The sequence below is a fragment of the Pelophylax lessonae genome, assembly GCF_965119305.1.
Source record: "Pelophylax lessonae genome assembly, chromosome: 3".
NCBI lineage: Eukaryota > Metazoa > Chordata > Amphibia > Anura > Ranidae > Pelophylax > Pelophylax lessonae.
Genome location: NC_138770.1, coordinates 110,550,432 through 110,573,228, shown reverse-complemented (window position 1 = coordinate 110,573,228; position 22,797 = coordinate 110,550,432). Strand labels below are relative to the sequence as shown.

Sequence of the window (22,797 nt, the reverse complement as noted above, 5' to 3'; positions counted from 1 at the left end):
CAGCATGCCACATCCTGTAATCAGCAGCATATCACAAATATTACCAGGAGACAGTACTCTAAAGAATGAAAAAGAAGTGGGGTTGCTTACGGAATGTAGGCTTTAGCCAATCCACTTCGGTCCAGTCATGTGATTCTGCATCTCTGTGCAAGAAAGTGCTCAGCAGCAGCTGTGAATAATGGGAGCTGTGATGTCACCCATAGGCTCCCATTGCCCAGCCATTGTCAGTGCTCCCTCCTCTCCCCTGCAGCAGCCACTCACTGACACAGGGGAGCCAGCGCTAAGGGATCATTTTACCGGACCAGAGCGGATTGCAAATAGGTAAGTACACACACATTTTTTAATACAGGTTAGGCAGGATCGGTAGAAGGAGGGAGGAGGGAACATTTTTAAGAATAGTTATATTTATTATTATTATTATTTCAGGTACTTATATAGCGCTGTCAATTTACGCAGCGCTTTACATATACATTGCACATTCACATCAGTCCCTGCCCTCAAGGAGCGTACAATCTAAGGTCCCTAACTCACATTCATACATACATAGTAGGGCCAATTTTATACAGGATCCAATTAACCTACCAGCATGTCTTTGGAGTGTGGGAGGAAACCGGAGTACCCGGTGGAAACCCACGCAGGCACAGGGAGAACATTCAAACTCCAGGCAGGTAGTGTTGTGGTTGGGATTCGAACCAGTGACCCTCTTGCTGCTAGTTGAAAATGCTAACCACTACACCACTATATTTAGTGTTTTCTTCCACTTTAAGTCCACCTTAAAGAGGAAATTCACCCTCCCCCCATTTTTTTTTAAATTCCTGCTTACCGGATTGTGGGTTAGGCACAATTCAGATACTCAGCCAATCCAGTGTTGTCCTGCTAAGGTCCCCTTCTCTGCTGCCACTGCAGGGGTTCCAAGCCGCCATGTTCTTGTGTGACGTTAATAAAAGGAGTAAGGAGCATGCCCAGTGGCACGTCATCGGTAGGCCTGCCAGCCTCTCGATATGCACCTCTAGGCACGCCCCCTCCTCCTTTTATGAATGAAAGACTTTGTAACGTGCATATCCCAGGAGGCACAGGGAGCACAGTACACGTTATTCGCCTTGAGGGGACTGAAAGCTCTTTAAAGTGGAACTTTATTCATAAAATTTAAGTCCTGCTAGATCTCTGTCTTCCCACAGTACAAGCACCCCACACAGTTAGAAAGCACTCCCTAGGGGCACATTTAACCCTTTGGGCCCCCTTGATGTTAAACCCTTCCCTTTCAGTGTTATTAGTACAGTGACAGTACATTTTTTTTAGCAATGATCACTGTTATGGTGTCACTGGTCCCCAAAAAGTATCCAATTTGTCCGCCGCAATGTCGCAGTCGCACTATAAGTCGCTAATCGCACCCATTACTGGTAAAAATAAATAAATAAATAAAAGTCCATAAAAATATCCCATAGTTTGTAGACGCTATAACTTTTGCGCAAACCAATCGATATACGATTTTATTTTTACCAAAAACATGTAGCAGAATACATATTAGCCTAAATTGATGAAGAAATTCGATTTTTTAAAAGTTGTTATTGGGTGTGTTTTAAAATTTTCAAAATTGTCACTCTTTTCTTGTTTATAGCGCAAAAAAATAAAAACCTCAGAGGTGACCACCAAAAGAAAGCTCTATTTCTGGGGGAAAAAAGGCATACATTTTATTTGGGTACGGCATCGCACGACGGCGCAATTGTCAGTTAAAGTAACACAGTGCCATATAGAAAAAAATAGCCTGGTCTTGTAGGGGGGTAATCCTTCCGGAGCTGAAGTGGCTAAAGAGTTACTGCTGCTCAGGTGTAGAATGTATGCTCCTTTCTAAAGAACATTCTTTTTTACCAAGTTGTTATGGGTAAAGTTCCACTTTAATGAAATAAAAGGTAAATACATACGCAAAAAAGAGTGTGATATTTGTGTAGTGTAGGGGAGGAGTGCTGGAGAGGAAGGAAGTTTATTTAGGATGAAGATCACGTTCCAAAAAAGTCAGACAGAGGGCAATGGACTATTCATCAGTAATGCCTGTGGTCTCTTTGCAGTTGATCTTTTCTCCCTTACTTACTTACAATGCCTTGTTTTTAACTGTGTCTCTGTGTGGAGGTGGCCATCTAGGTATAGGATATGGATTTTTTTTTTTTTTTTTTTATGTCAGAGCCTCCAGCGAAAATGTTAAACAGCACAGCAGTGACATCACCAAATCTCACTTCAAATCTCCAGAGAATAGCACCCACCCTAGAGGCAGCAGTGCCTTGGATCTCACACTGCAGATAAAGTTGTAGGCACCCTCACATACCAAGTAGTGCACTCCTTTTTTTAGGAGGAATTTAGGACAAAAGGTAAATTTTTTAGGGTACTGTTTAGGCAGTTAACAATTTTTAAATGTTCCCTATAATAGCAAATCTTCACATTTTAGCCAGTAATTGTTGGTCAAAACCAGGAATATGTCATGCACATCATAGCTTGCAGAGTTGCAGAGTAGAGCAGCTGGGACTATGTCATTTTCAACATAGCATATAAAGTGCAGTGGTCAGGGATAGGTATTTTATAACTAGTGTTAATTTTGTTGACGAAAATATTTTCATCATAATTTTCGTCAAGACCATGTTTCCAGTAACAAAAATCAATTCAAATTTTTGTCAATTGGCGGAAACTATGATGAAAATCAATTCCAATTGTCGTCAACGAATCAAAATGGAATGAAAATGTGAGGGAGGGATGTTTATCCACGTAAACTTCTGCTTTCCTCAGAGCTCCGCCTGTAAAGCCTGTGAATGTTTCCCCTCCCATCAAGCAAGGTAGCGACCGTAGCATGCTTAGAAGCGTGGTGTTTGTAGCTCTGTGAATCATTACAGGCCTCCTCAGATGCCCATCCAGAGCACTGTGTGCGCCATTACAGGCCTCCTCAGACCATTGTCCAGAGCACTGTGTGCGCCATTATAGGCCGCCTCAGGCCATTCTCCAGAGCACTGTGGGCGCCATTACAGGCCTCCTCAGACCATTGTCCAGAGCACTGTGTGCGCCATTATAGGCCGCCTCAGGCCATTCTCCAGAGCACTGTGGGCGCCATTACAGGCCTCCTCAGATCATTGTCCAGAGCACCGTGTGCGTCATTATAGGCCGCCTCAGGCCATTCTCCAGAGCACTGTGGGGGCCATTACAGGCCTCCTCAGGCCATTCTCCAGAGCACTGTGGGCGCCATTACAGGCCTCCTCAGACCATTGTCCAAAGCACTGTACAGTGTGCATTACAGGTCTCCTCCTCAGACCATCCAGAGCACTGTGCTTTACAGGCCTCCTCAGACTGTCCAAAGCACTCACTGTGCATTACACACCTCCTCAGAACATCCAGAGTACTCACTGTGTATTATATGCCTCCTCAGACAGTCCAGATCACTCTCTGTGCATTGCAGGCCTCCCCAGATAGTTCAGAGCACTTACTGTGCATTACAGGCCTCCTTAAACTGTCCAGAGCAGTTACTATGCATTACAGCTCTCCTTAGACCATCCAGAGCACTCACTCTGCATTACAGGACTTCTCAGACCATCCAGAGAATTTACTATGCATTACAGACCTCCTTAGGCCATCCAGAGCACTCTCTGTGCATTACAGGCCTCCTCAGACCATCCAGAGCACCTACTGTGCATTACAGGCCTCCTCAGACCATCCAGAGCACTCACTGTGCATTACAGGCCTCCTTAACCTGTCCAGAGCACCCACTCTGCGTTACAGGCCTTCTCAGACCGTCCAGACCTCTCTCATTCCCATTTACTTCCCATCCCCACTTGCTGCACAAACTATGCAGAAATGTCTGCGTCTTGGACTGAGAGAAAGAAAAGAGTAGATCCATGGAAGCATTTTACATTTGATGCTAACCATGTGGAGCAACACTCGCTAATAAGAATACAACAAACTTGAAGCGTCCTGTAACGAAACTTGGTTTTATTTATAAGGATGTTATGCAGTGTATAACCGTTAAATCTGTGTCTGTGGTTTGTTCAAACATTAATACCCTAAATAATAGATACTGTATACTATAATAATAGATTTTTACTCCAGGAGTATATAATGGGTTTGAAAATTCTGGAGAGATGCTTAAATAATGCACTTAAATAAACCCATTCAATTTTAATCTACTAAAATGATTTTAGCTGACTAAAATGTATAGGTGATTTTAGTCAACTAAAATACGACTAAAACTAAAGCAATTCAGATGACTAAAATATGAATAAAACTAAAATGCCATTTTAGTCAAAGTCACTATGAAACTAAATTGAAATTTGATGACAAAATTAAAACTGTTTACAACATAGCATACAGGATACGAGGTCAGGAGTATGTCAAATATTGCCCCTTACATTGGTGGTCAGTGGGAGGAAGATTGCCCCAAATTGGTGTTTAGTGGGAAGAAGAATGGCCCAGTATCAGTGGCTTGTGGGAGGAAATAATCCATAGCATTATGGTGTCAGTGGCAGGAAGAATGCCCCGTCATTGGTGCCAGCGGGATAAACACTGGCATCCCCAGCATTAATGTTAAGTGAGTATTTACCTGAGGATGTCATCAGTTTCAACCACATATATTAAAAAAATTATTTACAGAGGATCTTATAAAATCATAATTCTGTTTATTCACAGTGAGCTGGATGGACCTAGAGCTCCAGAAAACTGGCAGGGATCTCTTGGCTGTCCTTATAACATAGGACCTGGATTTAGACAAAACAGATTCAGTAACAGGTAAGGTAACGGGAAATATATACAAAAATCTCCTTTGGAGTGATATGAGGTCTGAGGATGTTGCTATGAAGATTTGTCTCATTGGGACTAATTTTAAAAAAACAGATTTAAAATTATACATATATGCAATAAATGGAATAATGCACCCCAATTGCATAATAATGCACCACACTATATATGGGCAAACGCACATGGACACCTGACCACCATACCTCTGATATTATTGGACTTGGAATGGATTGCATTAAGGTGTTTCCAGTGAAGGGTACTGCTAAAGCGAACTTTCCATGGTAAAACGCAAGGTCTACTAAAAGCTATTTGTAATCAAATTGTTAATCTCAGTCCTAACCTCTGGTGCATCCAGGAGGCACAGGTGACATCATGGTGCTTCCCAGCATAGCAAGGTGCTTGAATTTCTGGGATAAAGAAACAAAGTGTACATATATCGATACCAGAATATAAGCCTGTGATATCATAGGGGTTTATAGTACCAACATCCACTAATATATTTGAAAAAGGGGAAAAAATACCATAGACCCACCTCCCAGTGGGGTCAAATGGGGGAATAAGGGGAGGGAAATTGGATTCGGTACTGTATTCATAAGTATTCAACGGGTAAAAAAATGGAAATTTTATTCAAAAAATAAAGTTTAAAAACAATGAAAGAAACATACACATACACAAAAGTGTTGCATAGAGCATAGAACAATTGTACAGGTACAGTTGCAGTTTTAACAATCCGAGAACGGATTTTCAAACTTCCAGGTATGTATACCTCAACATGTTTCGTGGTAAAACCACTTCTTCAGGAGGGTATTTATACACACTGTACTAAATCTGGTAATGATAAGTAATCAATTAATATTCATATAATCAAATACAGAGAAGTATAGCATAAATACGGAAGTAAACATCTTACCAATGAAACACGGCAACCAAAATCCTCTCACCGGCGGACATGGGAGACACTATTTTGAACCAATTAAAATGATAATATTCATAAATGTGTAAATCATTTAACTTTTAGGGAAAAATATTCCCAGAGGAGTCCCATGTGAAAAGAAGACAAACCTAAGATCAGTCAAAAGATGGTAGAATGGGCTAGATAGATGGATGGAAGTTGCTACTATTATACCACGTGACTTGAGGAAAAGGAATGGAAAAGAGAGAAAAGGAGGGTAGGAAAGGGGAAGGGGAGGGGGAAGGGAGGGGGAAAGGGAGGGGGGAAGGGCCAAAATGGGGGCAGAGGAGGGAAGGGGGGAGGGGAAGGGGGAAATGGGGGGGGAGGGAAGAAAGGGGAAAAAAGGGAGGAAAAAATAGTAGATACAGGAAAGGGGAAAGAAAAAAGAAAGGGACAAGGAAAAAAGAGGGGGAGAAGGGGAAAAAATAAGAGAAAAGAAGGGGGGGGGAAGAAAGGGGGGGAGGGGAAAAAAAAGGGGATATGAGATAGGTACAAGCCAGCCACCAAAGAACCACCAAATGGTTGGCCCCATGGTGTCGTGATAGTCCCAAGGTTATAGCAAGTATTAAATAGAGGGGACATACCAAAGTTTCTTGTTGTATATAGTATAATAATATCAACTCAGTCAATCCACCACCGAGGCACACTTATGGGCCAAAAAACTTTAGGCTGGGGCAGCAGGTGTAAATAAGCCACATATAAGATAGGCTCCAAATGAGGTTCGGCTCAATGCAGTCCTGGAAGTAGTCAGGACGTTTTTGTGATAGACTATGGAGACAAAAAGGGGATAATACACTTGTTGTCATTAATTACGGCCAATTATATCAATACCACTATATAAGGAAATACAATAAATCAGACCAATAGGAATCCTTAATGAGGGGTGGTCAGACAGTGCCTGACAATAACACTCTAGTATGTAATAAACACATAATTAAAACAGCATGATCTAATAAATCAGTCCATGGAAGGAGTCTATAAAAAATTATTAGTTTTCAGGTAGCACTTGGAGGCATCACCCTTAGAGTGAAGCAGATGACTCTGTAAGTAAAAGCAGGAACAGAGGGGCTCCAGACTAAGTGCAGCATTAAAATTGGTGGTTTACTGTAAATAAAAACAATTGGCAACTCACAAAATAGACGGGAAATATAAGAACAAAGGTGTATAGTTGTCAGCATCGATGTCTCTCCAGGTAGTCCTGTCATCGTGTCAGCCTCGAGCACGGACTGTGTTGCTTAGTGGAAATAGGAAGCGGCTGGTCGCTGCCGTAGCAAAATGGCGCTGGGCCAGATGTGACGTCACACAGAGGACATGCTTTGCGTGCTGAAGAAGAAGCTGTTGCTTTGAAATGCGTTGCAACCCATTCCATGTCAGCATGCCCACTGTGTGACATCACATCTGGCCAGCCCCATCTTGCGTTCCAAGCTGGTGACGGCGGCGACCGGCCGCTTCCTGTTTCCACTCAGCAACACAGTCCGTGTTCAAGGCTCACACAATACCAGGACTACCTGGAGAGACACCGATGCTGACAACTATACACCTTTGTGTCTATATTTCTTATCTATCTTGTGAGTTGCCAATTGTTTTCATTTACATTAAATCACTGATTTTAATGCTGCACTTAGTCTTGCTCCCCTCTGTACAGCATTAGTATGTCCTTTGTACAAAGCCAGCTCCATGAAGTCATGGGGGTTGATTTAATAACAGACTGTTCACTTTGCAAGTGCACTTGCACCCGAGCTTAGTAAATGAGGTAAGGCTTCACTTTATACAGAATATCAAATCACATGCAAGGAAAAGGAAAAAAAAACTGCAATTGTGGTTTCAAATGATTGGATGATGGAAGTCAGCAGAGCTCCCTCTCATTTACTAAGCTCTGGAGCAACTGCATTCCAGTGGCGGCTGGTGAAGTTTTAAAATGGTGGGGCGCAAGACCCCGCCCTTCCATTTTGACCCCTCCGATTTCTCAGAAGCCCCACCCCTTATATACTCCACCCATTTTGTCCCCCGTATTTTGCTTGCGTGAACAAATTCTCCCAATATATCACATATTAAGGTCCATCAGTACTAGTATATCCCATAATAGGGAACAGGGGCCCTATTATGGGATATACTGTGAGAGACACCCTATTATGGGATACACTGACTGAGAGTGGCACAAACCCCACAGTACAGACCCCCCCAGCACAAACCCCTCAAGCACAAACCCCTCACAAACCCCTCAAGCACAAACCCCCTAGCACAAAAGCCACAGTACAGGCCCCCTAGCACAAACCCCACAGTACAGGCCCCCTAGCACAAACCCCACAGTACAGGCCCCCTAGCACAAACCCCACAGTACAGGACCCCTAGCACTAATCCCACAGTACAGGCCCCCTAGCACTAATCCCACAGTACAGACCCCCTAAGACTAATCCCACAGTACAGACCCCCTAAGACTAATCCCACAGTACACAGACCCCCCCAGCACAAACCCCTCAAGCACAAACCCCACACAAACCCCCCAAGCACAAACCCCCTAGCACAAGCCCCACAGTACAGGCCCCCTAGCACAAACCCCACAGTACAGGCCCCCTAGCACAAACCCCACAGTACAGACCCCCTAGCACTAATCCCACAGTACAGGCCCCCTAGCACTAATCCCACAGTACAGACCCCCTAGCACTAATCCCACAGTACAGACCCCCTAGCACAAACCCCACAGTACAGGCCCCCTAGCACTAATCCCACAGTACAGACCCCCTAGCACAAACCCCACAGTACAGGCCCCCTAGCACTAATCCCACAGTACAGGCCCCCTAGCACTAACCCCACAGTACAGGCCCCCTAGCACTAATCCCACAGTACAGACCCCCTAGCACAAACCCCACAGTACAGGCCCCCTTTCAATGCAGTGACCAGCGTACATGCCCCCTTTCAATGCAGTGACCAGCGTACATGCCCCCTTTCAATGTAGTGACCAGTATACATGCCCCCTTTCAATGCAGTGACCAGTGTACATGGTGCCCCCAATGCAGAGATCAGCGTGCGTGCCCCCAATGTAGTGACCAGCATACATGATGCCCCTAATGCAGAGATCAGCGTGTGTGCCCCCAATGTAGTGACCAGCATACGTGGTGCCCCCAATGCAGAGATCAGCATGCGTGCCCCCAATTTAGTGACCAGCATACATGATGCCCCCAATGCAGAGATCAGCGTGCGTGCCCCCAATGTAGTGACCAGCATACATGCCCCAAATGCAGAGATCAGCGTGCGTGCCCCCAATGTAGTGACCAGCATACGTGGTGCCCCCAATGCAGAGATCAGCGTGCGTGCCCCCTTCATAGCACCAGAGCAACTGACTGACAGGACAGTGTGCGGGCCGGGCCCCCCCCCCCCCCCGAGGCATCGTTCACTTACCGTTACCGGGCAGCCTTCAGGTAGAGGTAGGGACGGTCACTCACTCACACTCAACTTCTTCTGCGGACTTCCGATCCGACTCCGACTTCTTCTTCCGATCCGACTCGACTTCTTCTGCGGACTTCCGATCCGACTCCGTCGCCTCGCCTCAGTCAGCTCAGTCCCGACCTTAAGTCACGCGGGCGCGGTTCTCGCTCTCCTGTCCTCTCTCTCTCTCTCTCTGCAGCAGGCGGGAACGGAAGGTGATCGTGATCATGGTGGTCATGGTACATGCATGTCACAGGGGATGGTATAGGCATGTCACAGGTCATGGTAAGGGCATGTCACAGGTCATGGCACAAGTCATGACACAGGCATGGCACAGGTGATGGTATAGGCATGTCACAGGTCATGGTAAGGGCATGTCACAGGTCATGTCACAGGCCATGTCACAAGTCATGTCACAGGCATGTCACAGGCATGTCACAGGTCATGTCACAGGTCATGTCACAGGTCATGTCACAGGTAATGTCACAGGTCAGGTCACAGGTCATGTCACAGTCAGGTCACAGGTCAGGTCACATGTCAAGTCACAGGTCAGGTCACAGGTCATGTCACAGGTCAGGTCACAGGTCAGGTCATAGGTCATGTCACAGGTCATGTCACAGGTCATGTCACAGTCATGTCACAGGTCATGTCACAGGTCAGGTCACAGGTCAGGTCACAGGTCATGTCACAGTCAGGTCACAGGTCAGGTCACAGGTCATGGCATCGTTGCAGCGGCTTCAATCACTTACCTGCGCCCCCTATCGGCCGGCCGCCACTGCTGCACTCGCAAAGTGGTCTGTCTTTTTGCCTTTAGTAAATCAACCCCATGGTTTGCTGAGTTTGCTGTGGAGGAACTCAAGTAGCCTTCAATGAACCCTGCCCTCAACCTAACTAAAAACCTTTGGGATGAATTGGAACGCCATTGAATTGCAAAGTTTTCTCTTTCAAAATCAGTACCTGACCTCACCTATGCTCTTTTTACTGCCGAGGCACAAATTCCCATAGAGACACTCTTGGGGAATCTTTGGAACAGTCTTCCCATAAAAGTAAAGGCTATGATAGTTGCAATTGGGGACCAATTCTATATTAAAGCCAAAATGCAATGTCAGTTTAAATCAGCTAAATCCATTGCAAGTACTTCAAAACAAAAGATTGCCAAAATCTTGCAGTATGTTTTATTTAGAAAGCAGCCACAACCTGAGTATTAAGCCTCTTCCCTGCCTTACTGTCTCTGTATGACAGCAGCAGGGGGTCCCTCTGCCAGGGCCAGGACAAGGAGTGGGCAGGAAGTGGTGGTTGCCCTGGGCGCAATGGTTTATTGCAGGGATAGGGGGCGCCTTGACCCTAACCCTAAGGGAAGAAGGGGGGGCACAGTTTGGCACAGAGGCGTAACTAGAACCTTCAGGGCCCCGATGCAAGAAACCATGAAGGGCCCCCCAGACCCCTGGCCGGGGCCCTTCCCTTCAAGCCCGGGGCTCTTCCCACTAATCCTGGGGCTCTTTACTCTCGTTGCATGGGCTTTTATTACAGTCCCGCAGCAGGATCCTTTCACAAGTTCTGCAGTGGGCCCCCTTCCTGCAATCTTGGGGCCTCCCCACAGTTGTGCAATGGCAGGGCCCGGTCGCAAGTGTGACCTTTGAGATCCTGGAAGTTTACCCACTGGTTTGCTACCGGGCCCCCTGGAGCATGGGGCCCGGTAGCAATTGCAACCCCTGCAACCCCTGTAGTTACGCCCCTGGTTTGGCATCCTTGCCCTGGGCACTGGATGAGACCTTGTCCCGGCACTGCCCTCTGCAGACATCTAACACACCTACTGCTTAGTCAGAACTCAGAAGTGAGGTCTGTAAAGACACCACTGCTTCCACAAAGAGAAGGTGGGGTCCTACTTTACAGCAGGCTGACAGCCCAGAGGCTTTTCTGCTTATGCTGTGGATGCTTTCTAAAGAAAACAAACCCCCGAGACTTTGCACACCTTTTTTTTCTTTTGCAAATCTGGAATGTAATTAGCTGATTTAAATGAAAAATGTAGTTGGGCTTCGGAATGGAATATACAAGTTTATATACTGTGATGGTGAGACATCCATAAACTCTTGGCCGTTAAGTGCACATTTTTATTGTCTCTGAACTCTTTGCTGCATTTTAATGTCTTTACAGTTAGCAGCAAGGAGTACATTATAATACCGTCTATATGTGCATGTATGAGCATGGGGATCTGTGCATGTGTGTGTTTCATAACAGTCATATAACTACGATACTACGGGGCCGAGCTTGCAGTGTGTATGGATGTATACAGTATCACGCTATGGGCCGCTTTTGTCTTTTTCCACATTACACTCTGAGAGCGGGTCCTTAAAGTGCCAGCACATCCTTTATATTGGTGAACACCGGATGATTGGATTCGTACCGGAGCTGACTTGCTGGATACAGGCGAAGTAGTCCTCTAACTACTTACCGTGTATGCCCCGTCTCTCTCTGGTAAGAGGCTATATGTGGTGAAGGTTCTCACAAGCGTCTGTCTGCAACATACACCTGGGTGATATGACCCCGCATTCTCATGAACTGTATACCCATCAAGGCTGAATGTGGCTGTGATGTGATTCCCAGTCATTGCTGTTTTTCTTCTATGGGATTTATTGACTGTTCTATTAAGCGCGACTCCTTTCATATCAATTTTTGTATACATCCAGCTGTATGAGTTCGCTGCTATAAGGGCGCGGGTTTTATATGTATATTTTATATAACTACGATAACAGTTTGCACTTCCTTTCCTAGCGATGATGTCCAGGTTAATGTTTACAATAAACGAACAATAAAATCATCTGCAAATGTGATGGGGCTTATCAGAGGAGCTGTGGAACCTGGTGAGTCACCCTTGTTATGTTGTCACCATATATGAAGATAAAATATCTTGCTAACATAAGCCATATTTACATGCATGCACCATCAATGGTTGTGTCACTGGTGTTCGTTGATAACAGCTTTCCTTGTGGTAGCCACATAATGGTATTCTTCAATTATTGTCAAATACCTTCTATATATGTTCTTGAAGGGTGACCTAGCTAAAAAAAACCCAGTGGTGATTAAATACCACCAAAAGAATGCTCTGCTATTTGTGTGAAAAAAATAAAATAAAAAATCATATGGGTACAGTGTTGCGCAATTGTCATTCAAAATGCGACAGCACTGAAAGCTGAAAATTGTCATGGGCAGGAAGGGGGTAATAGTGCCCAGTGGGCAAGTGGTTAAATATATATGTGGGCATGTGCTAGGAGTATGTATGCGTGGTTGTGTTGAGAAATGTTTTTTTTTTTTTTTTTCTTGCTGTTGTAAAGAGCATCCGGATACATTTTGTTGTATGTAAACAATGACAATAAAGTACGAAATATTATCTTATTATCTTAAAACAGTTGGCAGTTGGTCATCCAACCTCCATTTGCTGTCTATGGCTGCTTTGTACAGCATCACAGTGTACACAATGCTTTTTTGTGTATGTGTAGATATTCTCTGTACTCACCCCTCTTGTATTCTGTGTTATTAGACAGGTATGTGTTATATGGCAACCACCGGGACAGCTGGGTACATGGAGCCATTGATCCGAGCAGTGGCACCACCGTAATGCTGGAAATAACAAGAGTTCTGGGCACCAAATTAAAACAAGGTAATGAAGATACACTAGCTGTACTCTCTGTTTCTGTCCACCATGTAGCTTTGAATATTCCTGCCCACTCTGGGATCTTGCACCTTCATTGTTTATAGTAAAACGTGGCAGTAGGTCTCTGTGGCAAAGTCTGCTTATTCATGTTGCCCCCCCAACTCACCTAAAACACTGCATAAAAGTACCTGCAGGGGGAAAAAATGTTGAATAACATACTTACCTTTTCCTGAAATACTCCCTTAGCATCTAGGTTAGTGTGAGGTCATACTTTTTATTCTCCAGATTTTGGAGAATGCTTCCAAGAGGGGTTCCAAGAGGGTTTTTCAATGTTTACAGTTTCCTTTTGCTGTATTCATGCTCTGGGATTAATCAGGTCAACTATGTTGCAAATTGTAGATATGTTGCACGGTGTCCTTAGACTGACCTGCTGAGCTTGTGGTTCCTGGGAAGGAAGGGTTAATGCTACTGGCAAGATTTTCATGCTCTTTTCAGGAAGTTTACTACACCCTGCAGGTCAACTATATAAGTAGGGCTGACTATGTACCCTGAAGGGTCGGCCTGGGGAAAGACTGCCAAGATGTAGGTGTTATGCTGTCTGGCAGAACCACCCCTTGGCAGTGCTGTATTTTGGCCTAGGCCAACAAGGCCCAGGCCTAGGGCGGCACTTTGCAGGGGGGCAGCAAAAAAGCCACCCCCCTCCACCTGAGACTCTATTGGCCACTGGTTGCTAGAGCTGCCTCTCTCACCCCCTCTCTCTCTCACCCCTCCTCTCTCTCCCACTCCCTCTCTCTTTCTCTCTCATCCCCTTCTCTCTCACCCTCCTCCCGCTCTCACCCCCTCCTTCTCTCATTCCCCTCTCTCTACCCCCTCTCATCTCTCCTCTATAACTCTTTGACCCCCCCTTCTATCTCTCACCCCCCCCCCCATGAGATCTCAGGGGTTCATGCTGGGACTTGTAGTCCTTTAATTTTGGAGGGAGTCACATCCATTAAAAAAGGAGTGGGGCAAATTTATATAGGTGTGGTTGGGGGGGGGGGGGCGCCCAATTTTAGTCTTGCCTAGGGCAGCACAAAACCAAAATACACCACTGCCCCTTGGTTGGAGCCCAGTCAGGGTTCCCAGTGGGGTCTGAAACCTATGGACTTATATGGACTTGGGCTACCTTAACTGGGTCCTGTTATGGATTATTGCTACCATTTTTGGATGTACTGCCTACTGTAATATGGACTGTTACCTTGAAAGGACTCTACATGGACATGTCTAATGTATGACTACCTCATAGGGCACTACTTTGGGGCACTAGAGAGCTTTGTAAAGGAAAGTGTATGGAAGATGTATTTGAGAACTGTTGGTGTGTTACCTGCAACTACCTCAGTAAAAGTTCTTTCTTTATTGTTCATTTGAATTGCCTGGTCTCAAGCCTCTAAAGGGAAGCATGTAAGTAAGACATGTCAAAAAGAATCGGGTTTACAACAGGGGACTGGAGAGGTTAGAGAAGATGCAGAACAGAGTCTAAGCAGCAGAATGCTGTACAAAGGAACCTCGATTTCTGTTGCTAAAGACTACTGTATCTGTGTCACTTGCTAAAGCACACAACTAGCCAGGAAACTGGTGACATGCCAAGGGTGACAAATGCTCTGGTAGTGAACGGGTGTTATGCTGGGCCCCTTCACTAGTGCTCAGTTCCCCACGTACCGTGACTGACCTTGTGGCAGAGAGTACCTAGGGACCTAGCCTAGAAACACAGAGAATGATGTAGGGAGGGCCCCGGAGGAGAAAAAGCATGGAGTTATGCAGAAGTGTGTTTCCTGTATCCATTAGTAACACATGGAACAGTGTTCACTGGGAGTGAGGTGACTGAACTACTGAGTTGGTGGAGACCGGTACATATTCTGCAGTACCGGCTCGGAAAAGCTGCCCACCTAGGGTGAGGTATTCTGTAACAGAAGTGCTTTAGTGTCAACAGTTTGAGAAGTGTGGCCAGGAAATACAAAGGCTTAACTGTGCAAGTGTACTGTTCTCTTCTAAATATGCCTTAATGCTGATTTCACACGACTGTGACTCCTGCTCATGGTTTAGGCATTAACGAGTGCATTTCCAGTGTCCCCAGTAGGGTGCATTAAGCCCTGCCAACAACTATCATGTCAAAATATATGGCAAACCATTAGTGGCCAACTGACAGGATGAGCCGTATAAAGCCACATAAAGTACATGAACATTGGTGGTGGTCTTCAGGGTCTGGGGGTAGGAGCAATTACAGTAATGTTCTTCTTGATGGTCTTTTTTTATAGGAAAGTGGCGCCCTCGAAGATCCATCATTTTTGGCAGCTGGGGTGCAGAAGAATTTGGACTCATTGGCTCAACTGAGTTTGCCGAGGTATGTTTTTTAATATATGCTTTTAAATAGAGTAGAAAAGGGTTAACAATATTGTTCTGTTTTCTTTTGAGACATTGGGGGATTTCTTTTTCCTCTAGACACAACAGGAAGTATGAGGAAATGTGTCAAAAATTCAGGGAAATCCTCTCTTAGACAGTTGTCACTGGAACAAGATTTCCCCTCTATTTCTGTTCTTGTACGAATTCTGTATATTCCCTCACAAAAGTCGCCAGGTCTAACCAAGAGAGTGAATCTTCCCAGTGGGGACACAGCAATAAAATATTGACAGGTATACTAGCCCTTCTCCAATTTATCCAAAACTTTAAAACTTCAGATACATTTCACATTTGTTTTATTTTATAACACTTTGTAAGTTAGGATTAGTAAGCCTCAAGCCGTTCTGAATTTGGAGAAAAGCCATATGGGCTCTTTCACATGGGTGGCAGTGCCTACCATAGTGGATATATTTTCAGAGGGTACTATAGCAGTGGCTGCCAGGCATTCAGGAGACAATGAATGCTTTTTTAAATTTTAATTCTAAAGGGGGATTTGTATTGAAATACGGCACCACAAACATGAGCCAATTCAATGTTACCATTGACCTCAGTAGGCGATTTTGACAAGTGATGCCATCTGTCAAACTCTAAAAGACAAGTTAAAATTGCCGCGGGAACAAAGCTTTGCATGTGTACATGTTATCATTTACAGCGCATCCGGAAATTATTCACAGCATTTCATTTTTTCCACATTTTGTTATGTTACAGCCCTATTCCAAAATACATTCAATTCATTTTTTTCCTCAAAATTCTACAAACACCACCCCATAATAATAACATGAAAGAAGTTTGTTTGAAATCTTTGCAAATTTATTTGAAAATAAATAAATCACACGTACATATGTAATCACAGCCTTTGCTCAATACTTTGTTGAAACACCTTTGGCACCAATTACAGCCTCAAGTCTTTTTGAGTATAATGCTACAGGCTTGGCACACCTATTTTTTGGCAGTTTCTCCCATTCTTCTTTGCAGGACCTCTGAAGCTCCATCAGGTTGGATGGGGAGCGTCGGTGCACAGCCATTTTCAAATCTCTCCAGAGATTTTCAGTCGGGTTCAACTCTAGGCTCTGGCTGGGCCACTCAAGGACATTCACAGAGTTGTCCCGTAGCCACTCCTTTGTTATCTTGGCTGTGCGCTTAGGGTCGTTGTCCTTTTGGAAGATGAACCTTCACCCCAGGCTGAGGTCCAGAGCACTCTGGAACAGGTTTTCATCAAGGATGTGTCTGTACATTGCTGCATTCATATTTTTCACTTGATCCTGACTAGTCTCCCAGTTCCTGCCACTGAAAAACATCCCCACAGCATGATGCTGCCACCACCATGCTTCACTGTGGGGATGGTATTGGCCAGGTGATGAGCAGTGCCTGCTTTCCTGTGTAAGTCACCCTGTGTCTCTAATAGACACAGGGTGACTTACACATAAGAGGGGCCTAGAGGGCTGAGAGAGGCATTCCTCCATCCAAGCTTGTCCTGTGCAGAAACAGGTTACACAAGGTGAGTCAGCATTTGCTGCATCTGCCATAAGACCTCCGCATCCCAAACCGTGGCTGCAGATGAGCAAAGCACACTATTAGTGTGCCACATTGCCGACTCTTTTTCCAGACAGCTGGTACTTCTGGATATTCCCAGGCAAGGGGAGCCCAGCCCTGGGGCCGAGCAGAGTCTAGCAGCCGTCTTTAGGCAGTGTCCAGCTCCCATTCCTGAACGGCCAGAAACTCCATATCTTCCAGTGCCCAGAACACTTCCGAGATGTTCAGGATCTCTTCTCTGTAATCCATCATTTCCTCTAATCGCTCCCAAAGTTGGGGTCCTTGGACAGGCTCTCTAATAACAGCCCCAGGCCGCCATAGCAAAAGCCTTAATTCGGGCTGTCGTCCGCTGTCCATGGGCACACTTGGGTTAGATACCAGCGGAGGGCTCTGTAGCTCTCGTCCAACCACATCTCCACCTGGACCAGCCTGCTTAACTTAGCTTTCCATTCCTTGTGTGGCTGTCTCCCCAAAAACACCATTCGAACTTCGTACTGCGACCAGTACCTTTCCTGGAAGGAGGGGAGGATTTTTCCCTGGTGTCGCTTCTCATGGGCTAGCATTTCCTCCCAGAGTTCCAAGCAGATTGAATCATACCATCCTAGCAGGACCTGCTCTGACACTGGTTCCCTGTGCTGTATCCACATCTCTCGCAAGCAACCTCCTACAGAATTCCTCTTCCATGGCGGCTGGTGTCTGGACCTCTCCTCCCCTGCTATTCCGACAATGGATCTAGGTGTTGGTTTGAATGTCCCAGACTGCAGGAAGCATCCCACCATTGCCACCAAAGTAATGGAACCGCGACCCAGTCTGTGTTTGTGGGCTTCCGTCAGTATACCACTTCCTCCAGTCTTGAACCTAGATATCAGATATTCTAGCCTCCTCCATACAAAACTAGACAGAACTTAGCTTGTAGAGAACCTGAACCTAATATATACAGGATGGACATCCCCCTCCTGATCAGATTACCCCTCCAGGTCAGGTGCCTGATTACAATATCATATGCAGATGAAATTGTGAACAGAAATAGAATTAACCTGAACTAATTATCTAGCCATCTGGACAGAAACAACATGTGAGTTCATTAGCAATTAACAATGGGACAGACAGATTTAACAGAAAACACATCACACCTTAATATGCAGACAATAGGAAGAGACCACCAGTAACAGGATGTCTGTCTCTGACATTGAAGAACATGGAACAGAGGCCAATGTGATAAGCTCTTTCAATGAACATGTTCAGAGTCAAACAGGGCAGGAATGTCTTCATATATTTCTTGAGATATATGGTTAATAAATATTACTGTCCCATTTGAAGTAATCTAAACCATATTCTAACTGTCCATTAAGTACCTGTCCATTTCCTTGGTCGCCCTGTGTCCCTAATAGACACAGGGTGACTTACACATAAGAGGGGCCTAGGGGGCCGAGAGAGGGATTTCCCAACCTCTCTAAGATAAGCTGTGTCCCACGGGCCCCCCAACCAAAGTGACTCACGTCACAAATCCATTTTGGAATAAGGCTGTAACATAACAAAATGTGGAAAAAGTGAAGTGCTGTGAATACTTTCCAGGTGCACTGTAGGTGGGTGGCCAAGGAAATTGGTAAAACCGTGGCTTCAAATCAGTAAACTCTGGATTAAATGTGGGCTGACCTTTGTTGCATTATCCGATCATATTGATTCTTTAGGTTTTCATGAAAAAACAAAATCCGTATTTGCAGAGCACCCTTAATATAGTAAGGCTAGGTTCACACTGGTGCGATGCAGGGACCACATCAGAATCGCAAGCAGTTCACACTGCGCTCTGCGAACCGCTGCAGGTGTAAATATAAAGTCAATGACACCCCCAAATCAGTTTGCAGAACACAGTGTAAAATGTGGAATCGGATGGAATTGGATTGCATGGGTCTGACCACTCATGCGATCTGATTCCTGTGCAAAGAAAAAAGGGTCCTGCAACATTTTTTTGCAACTGCAATTTCAGCCATACAAACTGTATGGCTGAATTTGCATCGCACAGACATTGCTTGTGATGTGCACAGGAATGTGGTGCGAATCACATGCAATGTCTGCAATTGCACTAGTGTGAACCTAGCCTAAATGTGTATGACAGAAGACTACATGAGTGAATGTGTGATGAACGGTCACTTTTTTTTAAACATTTCCAACTGGGTAGCTATAAGATCTATGATTATGGGTTGAACAAAATGTGTACCATACATATGGATGGATCGTGGCTCTGGTCTTTGGAGTTTACCCTGAAAAATGCATGTTATAGCCAAAGGTGGTTTGGACATCTGACCATTTTACCTATATGTGTATGTTAAAAATCCCACTCTAAAACCATGGGCTAGAATATGGAGTAGGTCTCCTCTTTGTAGCTTTTACAGCCTCCCCTCTTATAGGAAGGCTTTCCACAAGAATGTGTCTATGGAAATCTGCACCCATTCAGCCAAAAGAGCATTTGTGAGGTCAGGTACTGATGTTGGACTAGAAGACCTGGCTCAGTGTTCCAATTCATACCAAAGTTCCGTTAAGTAGGGTTTAGGCCGGGTTCAATAGAGTTGATAGGATTACTACTGATATGGTTCGAATAAGGTTACCACTAATATGATTCAGTACTTCTGTAGCATTCAGGACACTTGAGGTCAAGGCTCTATGCAGGCCACTCAAGTATTGCCATACTAAACTCATCAAACCATGCCTTTAAGGAGGTGGGTTTGTGCACAAGAGCAAGTCATGGTGGAACAGAAAAGGGCCTTCCTCTGACTTCTGCCTCAAGGTTGAAGGCACAAAATTGTCTAAAATATGTTAGTATGCTGTAGAATTAACAGGAAACACCTGAAGTTTTGAGGAATACCTACATACTTTTGGCTATATAGGTAGGTGTGATGGTCAAGTGTTCACATGTAGCACCATCAACCAAAAAAGTGACCTTTTGTTTTTTTTCATAAATACAATTTTTATTCATTTTGAATCGCATTTTATAGATTGCTGTGTGACTGTACATTTCTTTATTATTTTTAGGACTACTATAGCAAATTAAGAGACAGGACTGTAGCCTACATTAACGTGGATATCTCTGTGTTTGGTGAGAAATGGCTAAACTTACTAACAAAATTGTGTCTATTTGGTTACCTGCTATCTAATCCTCAGGTGTTTATATGTACATAGATAGGCCACAGTGGTCTCTTGGTGTTTCATATAAACAACCTGCAGGGAAATACAGTGCATGTCATTTGTTTATTTTATGGGACCAATAGCATTGAACTATCAGAAGATGGAAGAATGCAAATTTACTAGTATAGACTGAGCTGCACTGAATCGTTTCATGGAAGAATAGAAACTTTGCATGCAGAGTCTTTGGGGCTGTAATATACTGTTTGGGCTCTTTCACACGGACGTTCCGTATGTCCGTATATCACCCCATCCGTTTGCGGGTGATATATAGGGACATAATGCTTGTCAATGGGATTGCGGATGTCAGCGGATGACCATCCGCTGACATCCGATTTGTGTCCTTTCAGTTCTGTTCTGTTTTTTTGGAATGGAACAGAACCCTATTTTTCCTCCATTAAAAAAACGGAACGGATGCAAAATCGGATGTCAGCGGTGTCATCCGCTGACATCCGCAATCCCCATAGACTAACATTATGTCCGTATATCATCCGCAAACGGATGGCATGATATGCGGACATACGGACCGGATGACACAAGTGTCATCCGTGTCTGTAAAAAAAATGTATAAAAGTGCCGCAGCGGACAAAAAAAGCGGAGCGGCCGTGTGAAAGAGGCCTAAGTCTTTGATTTGAGAATACCTTGCTCACTATTCTTCTGGCCATACAAGATATTTTTGTTATTTTCAGTCATCTTTCAATAACTAACCTTTCAAGTGATTGCATGATAAAAAAAAATGAAAACAATCTACTGAAAATGAATTCATGTGGCACTCTGGTGGTCTGTTATTTTTCACCCCATTTTTAATAACCTGGCTGCTGCAAAGGCAAGGTAAAGGTATGAATTGTTCATTTGAAAGCAGATTGAAAGACACCAACTCTCCACTAAATTGATTAGGTTGTTGGCAGTGTTGAAAATTCTTAGCTGCTTTCCTCCAGGGAGGATAGGTTGCGACCTGAATTTCTAGGAAGGTCCAGTCCTATGGCATGATCCTTTTAATACTTTAGCTCTACCTCTGGGAACTTGTCCACAAATACAGTATGAGGAGAATCCTTCCCACTGACCATCACACTAATGTATCATGAGTTGTAGGTATAGTCATTTTAAGCAGAGGTTCCCTGAAATCTGAAAGTTTTTTTCTCTGTGTTGAAAGGTTGAGAAAGGCTGCTCTAGTACTTCAGCATCACTTCCCATAGCCTCCCCATATACTCAAACATGGGTCTCTGTATAGAACTTCAGCTTTACCTCCCAGAGCTTTTCTCATGACTCAGCTTGTTCTCCCAAAACCTTCCCACACATTCACTTATTGGTCCTATTTGAGTACCTCAACATTCCCTCCCAAAGCCTCCCCACACATGGAGTCTTTCTCTAATCTAGTTCCTCAGCTTCTCCCCTTAAACCTCTTTAGATTCACAAATGTGTTTTCCTCTAGTGACTTGGCTGTTCCTCCTAGAATCTTCCCACACACCTGTACATGGGTCTTACCCTTGTTTATCAGCTTTCCCTGCCAGAGCCTCCTCACAGACTGATGCATTTTCCTTTAGTGGCTAGTTTCCTTCTTCCAGACCCTCACCACTCACTTATGCATTTATTTTCCTCTAAAGCCTTTAACCTATTCCTCCTATTAGCTCAGTTCTTCCTTCCAGACCTTCAAGGAGAAACCAGGGCTCTAGAGGAAGGCATTCAGATGAGGTTGTGGGAAGGATCCAGAAGGAAGAGCTGAGCCTCCCTTGTAAGATATTGGTGTGTCTTTGGGGAGGTGCTGGAATGAAAAGCTAAGGCTCTAAAGGAAAACACATGTGAGTGTGCAGGGAGGCACTGTATGGAAGAAATGAGGCTGTGGAGCTGGACATACAGTATGTGATGTGTAATTGAGTGTGGTAGAAGATCTACGGTGCTAGGGGAAAACACACTTGTGATTCCAGATTTGTGAGAAGTTGCTTTCCTCCAGGGAGGATAGGTTGCGACCTGAATTTCTTGGAAGATCCATTCCCATGGCCTGATCCATTTAATACTTTAGCTCTACCTCTTTGAAATTATCCACAAGCACAGTATACTGAGAATCCTTCCCACTGACCATCACACTAATGTATCATGAGTTGTAGGTATAGTCATTTTAAGCAGAGGTTCCCTGAGATCGGAAAGTTTTTTTTTCTGTGTTAACAGGTTGAGAAAGGCTGCTCTAGTACTTCAGCATTACTGCCCAGAGCCTCCCCATACACTCAAACATGGGTCTTTGTATAGAACTTCAGTTTTACCTCCTAGAGCCTCACAAATCACCCACACAAGCCTTTTTCTCATGACTCAGCTTGTTCTCCATGGAGTCTTTCTCTAATCTAGTTCCTTAACTTCTCCCCTTAAACCTCTTTAGATTCACAAATGTGTTTTCCTCTAGTGACTAGGCTGTTCCTCCCAGAACCTTCCCACACACCTGTACATGGGTCTTACCCTTGTTTATCAGCTTTCCCTGCCAGAGCCTCCTCACAGACTGATGCATTTTCCTTTAGTGGCTAGTTTCCTTCTTCCAGACCCTCACCACTCACTTATGCATTTGTTTTCCTCTAAAGCCTATAACCTATTCCTCCTGTTAGCTCAGTTCTTCCTACCAGACCTTCAAGGAGAAAACAAGGCTCTAGAGCAGGGGTGTCAAACTCAATTTCCTCGTGGGCCACATCCGCATTATTGTTGCCCTCAAAGGGCCGCCTATATCTGTAGGATTAGATGTCCAGATGTAACGCTCCTGCGTTTCATGTATGGTGTGGATTTTCAGCTGCAGAAATATTCCACTTCAGTAGTCATGTAAGAGAGATGCTGAGATACCATTCCCAACCTCAATGACTCATCATGTGTG

The 22,797-nt window shown here is 44.6% G+C and overlaps 1 protein-coding gene across 1 annotated transcript in view; it reads left to right on the top strand.

Annotated features, from left to right (window-relative positions):
• Nucleotides 1-22,797, top strand: part of LOC309551346 (aminopeptidase NAALADL1-like) — a gene marked incomplete at both ends in the record, with an annotated part of 80,994 nt that overhangs the window by 25,853 nt on the left and 32,344 nt on the right. The window contains 5 exons of the mRNA XM_082251896.1: nt 4,660-4,758; nt 11,918-12,006; nt 12,684-12,803; nt 15,092-15,177; nt 19,797-19,860. Of these exons, the coding sequence (XP_082108022.1) occupies nt 4,660-4,758; nt 11,918-12,006; nt 12,684-12,803; nt 15,092-15,177; nt 19,797-19,860 (458 nt within the window). The remainder of the gene's footprint in view (nt 1-4,659; nt 4,759-11,917; nt 12,007-12,683; nt 12,804-15,091; nt 15,178-19,796; nt 19,861-22,797) is intronic.